At 44.4% G+C, this 13202-nt stretch overlaps 1 protein-coding gene across 4 annotated transcripts in view; it reads right to left on the bottom strand.

The window, feature by feature from the left end:
* The window catches only part of LOC102690234 (homer scaffold protein 3), a 39516-nt gene that overhangs the window by 18941 nt on the left and 7373 nt on the right, over positions 1 to 13202 (bottom strand). For 3 of the 4 annotated variants that reach the window (XM_015365604.2, XM_069185950.1, XM_069185949.1), the window contains 4 exons: positions 8709 to 8865; positions 6981 to 7112; positions 5393 to 5500; positions 2751 to 2759 (listed from right to left, as the gene is read on the bottom strand). In XM_015365604.2, the coding sequence (XP_015221090.1) occupies positions 2751 to 2759; positions 5393 to 5500; positions 6981 to 7112; positions 8709 to 8865 (406 nt within the window). The remainder of the gene's footprint in view (positions 1 to 2750; positions 2760 to 5392; positions 5501 to 6980; positions 7113 to 8708; positions 8866 to 13202) is intronic. The other variant, XM_015365606.2, reaches the window with a different exon arrangement.

Raw genomic sequence — 13202 nt, 5'->3', positions numbered from 1 at the left:
TTTCCACTTCATCTTCATGGTCAAAACAGCTTCAGATTCAGTTTCACATTGCTAAGCAGGGATTGTCCACCTTTAAACAAACACTAGCAGCGTTACAGGGCTCTCGATCCAGGCAGCACGAGAGTCCAGAGAGAGTTGGTATCTCAGGACGGGACAGCCCCCGGCCCCTCGCTCCCGTTTCTCTACGAGCGAGCCGACTGCAAGCCGAATCAAAATGGATTGGGGAAAAGGGGGGGGGGGGGGGGAGGGAAATGGCAAAGCTCTGGAGTTTGGCCATGAAAGCAGGCGAAGATGTTACACATAGCCCCGTGGTGAAATTAATGATGACAAGACAACTCCAGGCAGAGCTGCAAAGCCCAGGGAACAGAAGATGCTGAATTATACATGTTAAAGATCATGTATAAATCATGCCATATTACTTTCCAACTGCCCCAACACATTTTAGAAATCTCCCCAAAGTACACATATAAGGCGGGAGATCAAACAGAAGTGAAGGAGGACCTCAGGTTTTGTACTTATCCCCAATTGGTTTACATACCCAATCCCTATGTGATTATTTCCATCAGATTTTGACTTTTTCTACAAGAAAACTGTAAAAAAGGCATAAGGAAGTTTGAGCTTTTATCCCCCATTGTCTGTCCGTCTTGTTTATGTTTCTCCGTCTTGTTCGAATTTTCAGAATAAAAATGAAAATGATCGACCCCAGGTGAAAAGGGTAGCACTTAATTTCCTACTACAAGACACATGGCCACGGCTCGTTAGGAGTGTTTGGTGTTCACTGGGCCTGAGCTTTTCATTATTGGCAGATGCAGACCTGCAGTCATGCTTCAGCCTGGCCACTTACTCTCACTCTCAGCCACAGACTTCCCCAGGCTGTTAACCTTTCATCCTCAAACCCAGATTCTCCTCAGGCTTAGCAGTGCCACACATTTGTATAAATTCTCTTTCCCGGGGCTTCTGAACTCGATTTAATAAGGCTGGGGAAAACTACAGTCAACGAGATCCCTGGTACACATCTGAACAGAGCTTGAAATTTCTGGGTAAAAGGTTCCTGCGCATGTGCAGATCGGCGTTCGGAGCCACAACTGTTCAACACGGAAGAACAGGACTCCAGCCATGCGAATGGAACAAGAAACACATTGCTCACCTGAGACAGCTGGAAGGTCAGAGATGCCACCGAGCAGCCAGAACAAGGAAGAAAAATCACAAGAATATCAGTCCGCCACATATTTGAAGACTATTTTAAATTCAAGAGGCTATTTTGTCCTTGGCAAAAAAAGAACACGCAGATACACCGTTCTACATTCCTAATAAGACATCCCGCAAGTTCTTTTTTGTTCCGAAGCTCAGAACAATACACCAGGAGACCAAGGCGCTGGCTGCTTAATGTGTCCTGGTCAAGACAGGCAAGGACGAACTGTGCATGGCTATTCTGGCCTTTTTCTCAGCGGTGACAGAGCGAGACGGAAAACCCTTAGGATCACTGACCTTTGTTGTTGCTTGTTATTCTGGCACAAGCCTATGCAATACTTTGCTTGGCTTCCTTATGTTGTTTTTAGCCGTTAACTTTCTGGGACCCGCTTTTTTCTCCTAGATGAAAGCAGTGGAGTTTTTTTTTTTTAGTTTTGTTTTAAATATTAGTTTATTTCTCCCTTCAGGCTGGCTGAGTTGAGAATTTGTTCCTCTGAGGTACGAGGAGCCCCCCTGAGGTGCTCTTGGCCAGATGGGGAGTGTTGGGAGAGGGGTGTGCCAGACCCCTCCCAAGGAATAATTAAGGTCTATGTCTACGTAACAGTTTTTGCGAAGAGTAACTAGTAGAGGTGTAAGAGGTTAACACAAGGAGTTCAGTGACAAATGAAACTCCGGTTTCACAGAAAACATTTGCCCTCCTACTGCTGCCACTATCTGGACTACGACTATAGAGGGATGCTGCCGCAGGGGCAGAGACATCTGCCCCGTCCCAGGTCTGTCCACTCAACTCCATCCTGCACACAAATCCTGGAGTCCAGATGGCAGGCCTCCAGGCCAAGAAGAATTTCACTAGCCTTTTTTCCGTCGTCGTTCTTGGTTTAACAATTCAAGGTGACCCGTGACGTTATTAAACCCCCACGATAAGAAAAAAAAACCCTCAACATTCAGCTCAGCCTACTTGTGCACTTCCACATAAATAATTCACACGTTCCTTGCAGTGAGCACAGCTCCATTAAGATGCATTCATGTGGACCCTTATATATCTGTATGAGGAAAACCTCTCTCATAAACGCCATATGCCTACATTTTTACACTGTTCGGCTTTGGGCAATATTATTATTTTATTAAAGCATCAAAGTATCAGGCTTAACTATAATTTGGGTTATTTTCTTATGCAACACAAAAAAGCCAAACATGCAGAGTGGCTCTCAACCCTAAAATGTCTGGAGTCCACTAAACAGTTTAGTTTATTGAAAAATGTGGAACCCTATTGTCTTTGGCATTGATCTCCCATGGTAAAGGGGAAAAGCAATATTTATGAGTGAAATTGTCTGGTAGCATACAGTATATTTAATGTCTTTAACATAGTATTGTTTTGCATGGAATCAGTTATGATTTGTGCCATAGTGGCACTTCACACGGCGCACCCCCCGGGGTAATGGAACAGTCCGCTTTTCTCCCTGAGCTCTGCGCAAGGTCAGAACCAATATACCATGGGGAAGGGGGGAGGGGACTGTGCAGTAACCCCAAAAGGTTCACAGTGTGTGATGGACACTCACCTGAGACAGCTGGGAGAGGTGAAGACCACCGGAGAACCAGAGACAGAGGAGAGCGAGAGGGGGACAAAAAAATGAAAGAAGAGGAGATGAAAAAAAAAACACTTTAACGCTCCACACGTTTCAAGAAAAAACGATAAAGAAAAAAAGGGCCAAGCTCAGGCAGGGGTCCATTCATTTTCTAACGGCTTCTTCCTATTCAGGGGTACAGGGGAACCGGAGCCTATGCCAGCAAGCAACAGGCACATGGTGGGGTACACCCTGGACAGGACACCAGTCCACTGCAGGGCAGACAGACACAAATACTAACACTTCTCCCAGAAGTCAATCAACCCATCTCTAGTTCTTCAGACGGTGGGATAAAACCGGAGCTCCTTGGGGAAACCCGGGCAAACACGGGGGGGGGACAACATACAAACTCCACACAGACAGCACCCCAGGTCCAGAATCGAACCCAGGGCCCCAGCGCTGTTGACCACTGCAGCCCCATACTTCCTGGGTCAGCTGCACCCACACGGAACTCCGTCATCACAGTTCTTCTGTTCTCGGCCACAGGCCGCGCTGGACTCGGGCCCTAACCAGCTAGAACCGGACTTCAGCGTCACTCAAAACGCACTTGCACCGACTGCGGTAATGAGAGCCCTCTCCCGTGTCAGTGAGCTCCAGATCAAAGAAAGCATCTCAATTACAGGCTGCCGAGAGCACCTCCGCCACACAGCGGGCAGCCAGATTACAGCCCTGCCTGCTTCTCTACGATTCTCCTTTCACTCCGACCTTGGGAGAAAAGAAAGAAGACGAACAATAACCTGTTCTAAAAAGCTGAGTGAATAACACCCACGGGGTTACTGTAGAAAAAATTAATTACACCCACAAAGGTCTACCTATTACTGCTTTCCCCAATTCATCACCACCTATCGCGCGCACACGTCTTGTTTTGTCCACCAACAAACCGCTTTCCGACGTTTCTTTCAGAAGAATTTGTTCTCCCCTCCCATGCAGCAGACGAGAGATGCACAAAATACTCAGCAAGCTTATTCACTGTTAATAAGACTCGTGCGAGTAGACAGGACTCCAGATAATATCTAATACCAGGTTTCTACTGGACCAAGTCCCACAGAAATAAGAATACAGAGACGCACTGTTGAATTTAACTTCCTAACCATTTTTTACATTGAACTTGTCAATAGCCACAGTAATGATGACTTATCTAAACCCAGCCCAGCGCCACTGACTTTAGAAGTATATTACATCATGTTCTTAAGACTGATCAATTTAATCAGGATATGTTAATGGGCAACTGCAGTCTCAATTTCTCAGACTGGTGATTAAATCTCTGTAACAAAATTAATTAATGGTATAAGCAAATTCCGAATTCAGCACAAAATCGGGAACTTTGTGAAAGTACTGTAAATCGTTGTTGCAAACCGCTGGCCTTGTCACGGGGGAGAGCACGAGTCCAGACAAATTGTCATGTGAAGCAGCCCTTCCTGCTCACTAGTCACTGTGATGACTGTAATGTTTTGCAGAATTTCAGCACAGAAGTGTTCCATAGGCATCTGCATGTCAGGTTAATAACTACTGTAAGTAGTATTAGTGGGCAAAACAGTCTCGAAGTCGAGAGTGATATTTGTATTCGATTAAAAGAGATGTATTCACAAACCCGCTTCTTTAAAACTTAATACCTCACCGGATGTTTTGTTGCCTCATTCGGAATCACAGACAATTACGGCATTATGGAAATTCTATCCATTTGTGATGAACACTGGAGCTTTTAGAAGTTGTGGCCATTTGACTTTTATTGTGGTTTGAAATGCACTCATCAACGCCGATTCATTCTAACCCCGAAATATAAAAATAGCGTTGCAGTTTTCCCTTTTAAGCAGGCAATTTGTTAAACTGAGTTCCGAGATCTTTTAGGACCAAAGTCTTAATAACCTTGAACCCTTAAGGACCCAGGTGCTGCTAATTGACTTGCTTAATTCATTTATAATTTACAGACGTGCTCAATCTTTAGAGACGGGTGACCTATAAGATTATTTGGATTGGGGCTGTACAGGACAGGGACTGTACACTGAGTCTTAACCGTCTGATAAAAGAGACAGTTTCTTGTCCAGTTGATCACTGGGCAAGACTCAGAATGTTACCCAAGCCATGTCAAAAATCCTGCCAAAGAGAAAACAGGGGCATGTGATAATTTTAGCAGTGCCCTAGTTCTTCTCTTTCCTCAAGAAAAAAAAATGACCTGTTCATTTTTCTTCGTTTCCTTCCCCCGGAGGCATTAGGGTCGACAGTAACTCTTTGCCTACGTTCGTCTCAGGAAGGACAGAGGGTGTACTCAACCTCCCAATCAGAACCACCAAAAGTGAACAAGTGGGGGTTTATGGGCTCAAACCCCAGTCTGGAATTCCTGGTTTTATGAAATAACCAGTGAAAGTGCAAGATTAACCTTCGAAAAGCTCTTAACATCAATGTAGCTTATGAAGGACGTTCTAAGAAGATTTTGATTTCATTGTTGGCAAAAGGAAAGGACATTTAAGGTGCATTCCATAGCCTGGATTCCGGATAAACATGTAGAATATAAACATCCTCTGAGCATTTCTCCTGCAGAGGGCAGTATATGGACAGAGATGCCGTCTGCAAGTTACCTGGGGGGCTGCGATGTTCAGGGCAGGGTTGGTCAGCTCAAACTTGTCCTGAGATTTCTCACGAGCAAGACGTGCCGCCTCCTTCACCTCCTTGAACCGTTCGGAAAACTGCGAAGAAAGAAGCGAGACACAAATCTCTCACACTCTGGCACATCAGTTGCCCAGCCATGCTTAAAGACTGCAGTACAGTTCCATGTTCCACCTTAAGGAAACGTTGCTTAGTGCAGACCAGCAGGGTGCGCTCAGTATGACGGGGACGCTGTACTGTAAAAAAACCGTCCTTTGTATGAGACTTAAAACCGAGGTCCTGACTCTATGGTCATTAAAAATCCCAGGGCGTTTATAGAAAAGAGTAGGGGTGTCACCCCAGTGTTCTGGATAATTTCCCCCTGGCCTCCTAATAACCCCCGTCTCTGAACTGGGTTCATCACTCTGCGCTCAGAGCTGGTGTGTGCGAGAGGACTGGCGCATCATCCAGGTGGATGATTGAGATGGATGATACAGGTGGACACATTGGTGGTGGTGGAGGGGATCCCCAAAACCTACAAAGCACTGAGTGGAGAATCCAGGAACTATAGAAGTGTGAGGAATTATTACTGGTTTCTTTTTTCTGATCACACAAAACACATATTTGCTATACAACAAGCAATCACTCCTTGCTGTGAGAGTCATTGGGCCTCACTGCCACCACGTATAAAATGGAGTTAAATAACGACACTATGTGTAGATTGTCAAAAAAAATAAAAATGATCCATCAGTCTAAAATTCATGATGAAAATAACACTCAAACTTGGACTGAATGTTATAGTGTTTCTTTTTAAATCTACAAGACATCCAGATATGCTTAGGAGCCTTCCGGTATGATGTACAGTACCTTCAATCAGTATATAATCAGAATAATACAGTCGAGACATCCAGTCTTTTCTACAGCAGAACCTAGAATGCAATGTTTTAAGGCCAAACCCACGCAGGCTTTCTAGGTATGTTTTGAACACCACACTACAAGCAACTGCTTCACAGGTTTCTGTTTATACGAGGTGTAGTTACTCCTTAATTTTTTTTTTCCATTTAATGAGCAGATTTTCACTTTTGCGAGCTGGGCTCTTGTGAAGCATGGCTGAGATTTTTATTTTCTCAGATCTTCTTGGATGAGAAATGTCCTTTTTTTATTCCATTTTAACTGTTTTATACTAAAGTCTTGAGTGTTTTAAGTGCATATACTATAAGACAGTACCACGTATATGGCTTTGCTATTGACTGTAAGAATGCAACTGTTTATTGTTTATGCATCAGCTCATGACTTTAAGCATGTAACTCAAATAATTAGCCAGGAATATTATTGTTTTCATGCTTAAGTACTGGTTCGTGCTTAAGTAACATGGAAAGTAATTGCAATTTAATTTCTGTTATAAGAGTTTTCACCTTTCAGTTTTTGAGGAACAAATTAAGCTGGTCTAATGACAGATCGCTGCATTTGATCGAGAGCTCATTTAAAAAAAAACAGACTTTCAGCTCTGAACAGCTGCATCCCCCATGACTCTTAAAAGATCCCTGTCATTGCTCCACTGATTTACTGTGCTAGCTGTACCTGATGCAGCTGCTGCTCTGAAGCAAACCCCAGGCCATAGACAGTGTTTGCTCGGCTGTCTGCCCACTGGCCAAACTTCTGCGATGTCTTGGTGAACGTCATGTTGGGCGTAATGGTGCTGTTGATAATCGCCTGCAGATGTAAAACGAAGGCAATCAGAAACCCGCTTGTATTAAAATTGATAAATTATAGGATGGAGAGCTGCAGGCTTTGGCCTGCGACAGGACAGAGCAGAGATCACAAACACTCCCATTCCAGGGCTTTAAGGAGTATTTGATTTGAGCCTTCAACCTTCCAGTTATGATTCTGGAGCCCAGTTTCACACGCCCACCAGGCATCGCTGATCGAGGACTCACACCCTCTGGGTCCTGCTGGCGGTGGCGATGCCCCATTCTCCTTCACCTGGCTGCAAGAAGGGAGCCTGACTTCTGCAATTCGAGTCTTTGTACTGCGTCTTCTACGGGACATTTTGCAGTGGCCCTCTCACAGAGTGCATGTTTGCAATTAAAGATCACACAAATGTGAGAACCATGCCGAAAGAGAGCCCCCTAATCTCGAGAATGTTAAATTTATTGGAAGAGCTTGCACACCAAGATTGATGTTTAAAGCTTCTTGTAGGACTTTTAAATGTACACTGAGCTCTCCTTCAATCCCATTTTATGTGTGCATTATTGCCAAGACATGTCTATCACACCCGTCTTAATATTAATAACCCCATGCTCTCTGTATCGCAACCCATCAGAAAAGCAGGCAAACGTTCCCATATTCTATCGGGACCTTTTTAAAGAAATGATTATACAATAATTCGGGAGGGATTTTGTTTTGGTCCACATGTTTGAAGATCTGCTATGCAAAGGAAGAACACAGCACTGAGGAACACCTGGCCCGAACCCGGGGTCAGAAGAGGATTACATCGTAGGCCATCCCAGAGGTCTAAGCTCCTATTGTTAGTAATCAGGTCTTCCAGCTGTGCCAACACGAGCGCGCATTCACAGAGTCTGTCAGCTTCTCCGACAACCGAGTGAGACTCACGAGGTGAGAAAACGCATCCCAGGTACAGCGCCTTCATTAACACCACTTCGCAATTAAAACAGGATGCTAATTCTGCAAGAATCGCTTGTGTTGGCTTCTCCTGTGAATCTTCTACTTGAGAAACTACATCCAGGGAACTAGCACCTCTGAGGCTGAAAAGCCGAGCCCTTCTAATTCCACCGTCTTATCTAGCTAACAGAGACACCAGCCAGAAAGAAGATTTTTTTTCCCCGCAAGCCCAGAACTGAAATGAGACAAAATAAGAAAAACCATAGTCCTGGCAAGTCCAGCTCAGCATGAACTTACAGCATCCAGGAAAAACCATTTCAGGACAAAAATAATCCTTTTGGCTTCTATGGCTTCTAAACTGCAATGTTACAGCTGGGGAAAATGCTTCCTCGGTTGCACAGGAACAAGGATGCTATTTCCATCACGCGGGTTAGACAGGATGATGGATTGTTAACACTTTACCCTGGACTGCTTTGCACAGCCCATCTCTATAATGAGATACAATGGTCATTAATGCAGGAATTGTATCAGAGAGGATACAAGGGCAAGAGAGGATCTGCAGTTGCTGCAAAGCAGGGTGATCAGGCTTGAGGTGTTAATTAACGAGCCCCAGTGGCAGCCCATTGTCCCGACTGGAGTATTTCGCATTCATTCATTCTGAAACAAGGGACGCATGGGGAAACTCGCCTTCGTGCCCCCAACGCTGATGATCCGGTAGACATTTCTCGTGGCATCGTAGAAGAAGGACACAGTGACAGCGTGCTTGCTGGCGGGGATCCAGTTCCTCTTTGTGGCCGGATCGATCTGAAAGACGTGAGCCCTGCAACTGAAGATCGGCTGCTCCCTGCCGAGAAACAGGAGACAGGAAATTCAAAAACGCCACAATGAGTTGAGAGCAAGACATTACAATTCCCTGTTTTACTTCGGACTTGCTCCACATCCAGCTAGGACTCTGTCATGTCGGTTCTTTTTAAGTAATGCGTTCTGTAACCCAGTTGCTCTGAAAAACACATTCTACAAACGCACAAATGGAGCACTGAAGACTAAATCTCAATTTAGAAGCTAACAGATAATGAGAGTGTTCATTTTGGAGTGATGGGTGTGAAAATTAAAAAAAAAAATTGCTGCCTTTCCTGAACATCTGTCTCTTTTCACTGAGCATCCTAGACAGACAAGTCTGATCGACAAATGAGTTTCCCTTGTGCACAATCCTTTCACAAACAAAAACAAAAGATGCTCGATACCAAATAAAGAAAATGTTTTTGACAACACTTTAGTGATTATTTTAGTCCTCAATTACATTTTGCATCTCTAACCTCCAACAAGAGGTGTTAAAAAGAAAAAGCAACCACTGACAGGACATCCGCATCTAACAAGTGAAAACTAGATTCCTTATCAGAGCCAAGAAATCCATTTCCAAAAGCCCTTTAAAATAAGCAGGATATGAATCAACTCCTTATCCCTGATCTTTACAAAAATGACCGTCAAGTACCTGAACACAAGACACTACGGCACCAGTAATGTTTGTTAGCAAGGGCATTAATTAAGAAAAAAGGACCGAGCCAGATGTGTGACTAACTTTCATGTCAGAATGAGACTGTTCCTATATGATCAAGCAAATGCTGTTTCTACTTTTTTTCTTTTTAAACTGGAAAAGCTTAATACTAAATCTGTTTAACGTCACTCTCGCTGCAGGTGGACAGCACATTAGTAGGTTAAAGCTATGAAATGCATTTCAGGCCCATACCGGTTTTCCACAAGGATACAAATGCCATGAACCTGAAGGCTCCAATTGGTTGCTGGGGTTCCGACAGGGAAGGGACAATTTAGACAGCACGCTGCAGCTCCATGGTAACTTCTGTGGCAATCAGCGCTCAAGAAAGCAAGGCGCTCAGCCGCGTAAAATCTAGCTTTTAAAATGACTTCTGCGGTCTGACGTCAGCCGGTCCACACAGAACAGGCTGGGTTTCATTGAAAGAGACCTAATTCGTTCCCACAATGCCCACGAAAACTACAGAAGCACTCCCTCCACTCCTGGCTGGAGTCGAAGCAAGCATCAAGGACTATTAAGAAAGAACGTGAATCAAGCCCAGCCACACACATTAGCATTCTCTCCAGTCAGAAATCGGACTTGACTCTAGACAGCTGTCCTACATACAGAACATACCAGCATAACCCATTTCTTACCATATTTTAGAGAGCTACTGTAGCTACAGGCTCCTCTTCTATTAAACAACACAGTGTTCATTTAGAACTCTAATGAGAAATCAGGGCAGGATTCTCCAACTGCCATTACCATAGAAAGTCTGGGAGTCACTTCGTGAGCCATCCTAAACAGAGAGCAAAGACTGTGTGAGGTAGTTCCCCATGGCTCTTCAGTCGTTCCTGGGGAACAGAGGCGATTCTCTTGCGTTCAAGCTTTTCCAGTGGAATTTTAAATTGCTCCCCTCTCTTCCAGCCGGTGGAAAATGTCTGCGCTAATCCCAGTCAAACGGGAAACCAAATTTGAATTTGTTTTGCCGCACTGACAACGAGGACTAGGGATTTGATTTGGAATCTCACATCTATATTGAGGTTCGAGTCATAGCTGTACACACACATTAACAGGGAATTAAGGTAAATTGCAGAGATATGGATTCTTCCATTACACTTCTGGATAAATCCACTCTGTAAACTATCATACAGTATTTGAAAGAATAAATGCATACCTGTCTCACCTACACGTTCGATAAGCACTGTTGGCTCAGATACAGCTGGCATTCAGACAGTTCCCATACTACCATGAAGAGAGAAACAAGTGGAAAATAAAGAAGGCGCATTTTCAAGTGAGAATAGGAGCCTCTTCGTTACCCAAATGGCTATAGAGTCAGGAACAAGCTAACCAGCCATGTGGTTGAAGCCGATACCCAGGCTTCATTCAACAAACAGCTGGATAAGATCCTTGGACTGATTAACTACTAATTCTTTCTAAGGGGAAGACAGGCTGAATGGCCTTTCATTTCTAACCTCTTCTGTTCTTATATGCGTTACCTCACCCAGCAGGGGACGGTCCTCATGCTAACGAGATTCAGACAAATCTTTGACTCACTACCCCACTAGAAACTTCATACCAGAGGACAGGATTCCATTTGGCAGAAGTCAATTAAAAAAAAACCCACAAATGAGCTAAGTAAAAACATACCATCAAGTACATTAAAACTTTGTGGCAAAAGCTTTATTTATTTTGTGTCTAAAGCCAATTTTATTTAAAGTTTTGAAAAATGTTAAAATCTTTCAAGGCACAGAAAAGGATGTATGTATAACATGTATAAACCAGAATTTTGGTCATGAATTTTGAACTATTTCCCCCAGTGTCTTACAAAGACCAGAAGGTCAAAACAAGGCAACTAGTGATCCCCAGCCTCTGGTTCATTTTGTGCACCCAAAACAAGACTACATCCTGGGGTTTCTTTACTCTGTAGGCATTTTAAAGTCTGGCCATTAGATTGCATGCCGATTTAAACAGTTATCAGATGACGTTTAGAAAAAACTGGCTTTGCTCAATATCAACATTTTACATGATTTGCTTACAGTTTTCAATGATTTGCTACATAAATTCTTGGAAAATTAGGGCTACAATGAAACCAGCCTAGATTCAATCTGCACAGTAAAAGACCGTGTCATTGGAATTGCACCTCTAGAAGAGCAAAGTTGTAGGCCTTGAAATTAATACCAAGACTGACCTTGTCAGGCAGACTGTGGCTGCATTACGCATGTGTAAGGGCCGAACAGGACAGATAGCCTGGGAGGAGAGGTTGAGCAAGGGAAAATATGAGAGCATGTGGTCCAAACTGGCAAGCTTGCACATACCACACAGCGTTCCAGTGTCAAGGGCCCTCTGAGAGGAGAGCGCCACATGGCACTACAGCGCACAGGTATCCTAGAGACACCGTAAATATTTTAATGACATTTGAAAAGCCGAAAATCTTCCCTGCTGTGATTGCGTATTAATTGGTTGAACCTGCCAGGAAAATATACCCCTACACCTATAATCAACACCACCCTTCCTCATCACCTGTGGGAAAGCACTGCGTCAAGAGTATAGGAAGCCAGCAGTGGTCTGGCTGTCACAGTGTCCGGTAATGAGAGCATGACTTTCTCCTTACTTGTCTTTGCCTTTTGACTGCAGTGCCAGTGCAATCCTGCAATGCCAAAAGATCTGCAGAGCTGTAGGGAGCTCAAGTGTGCTTGAGTGCCCCAGGGAATCTCATCACTGTAACAGTCTCATCTTACTCCACGAGCCCTCTTATAAGGGTCACAAACAGATCATATGCAAGTATCTTGCACTTGTTACATTTATCTACTAGTTGCATTTACAAAACCCTTTCCATCCCGAAGGATTTCACTCACAGCAGTGGACCCCCTTTATCCAACACTGATGTACAGACCCCACCTGGGCAATGCACAGTGCCCACTATGCACCAGCAGGCCTACCACACAGCTGATCAGGTATGGGAGTGAGAAATTACAGCTGAACATTAGGCAGCAAGGACACCAGCACTATCACGTCAGGTCTGTCAAATGGTGCCACTGGATTTTTTAACTGAAGTCCATACCATCAGGTTAACGTCTCACCTGAAGGTGCGGCGCAGCACACCCTCGTCACCATACTAGGGGAACTGAATGGGAATTTCTGGTCCAGACAGAGAGTGCCACCTACTGGTCCACCAACACCACTAACAGCAGCAACCTGGTCTTCCTTGGAGGTCTCCTGTCCCAGTACTAATCAGGTACTGTCCTGCTTAGCTTCTCAGATCCGTCACAGTCAGACTTCGAGGTGGGGTAAGGGTGTTTAACTGGAACTAGGGCTTGAGTCGTGAAACTATAGCAAGACTTGTTTTAGCAAGGGAAGTATTACTCTCCATTCAAGCCCTGACTGTAACCCCTTCCCACAGTTCTTAAGCTATTGAGGAGCTGATGCCGGAGGTGGGGGCTTCAATTGAACAGTGTAGGACAATCCTATGACAGGTCAGAGACAGAAGGGAGGGGTAATGCGAAGCAGACAGAATCGGGGATTCCTGGGTGTCAAAATACTGGCCAGAAATCAAGCCAGAATAAGTGGAATATTACTACATATGGGCTTCTGCCCCTTAGTCTCAACTTGAGGAGGAATCAGGAGGGGCAATGCAATCCTGATTCTTG

This window comes from Lepisosteus oculatus, chromosome 29 (assembly GCF_040954835.1).
Source record: "Lepisosteus oculatus isolate fLepOcu1 chromosome 29, fLepOcu1.hap2, whole genome shotgun sequence".
NCBI classification, from domain to species: Eukaryota; Metazoa; Chordata; class Actinopteri; order Semionotiformes; family Lepisosteidae; genus Lepisosteus; species Lepisosteus oculatus.
This window is presented reverse-complemented; position numbering and strand designations above follow the sequence as displayed.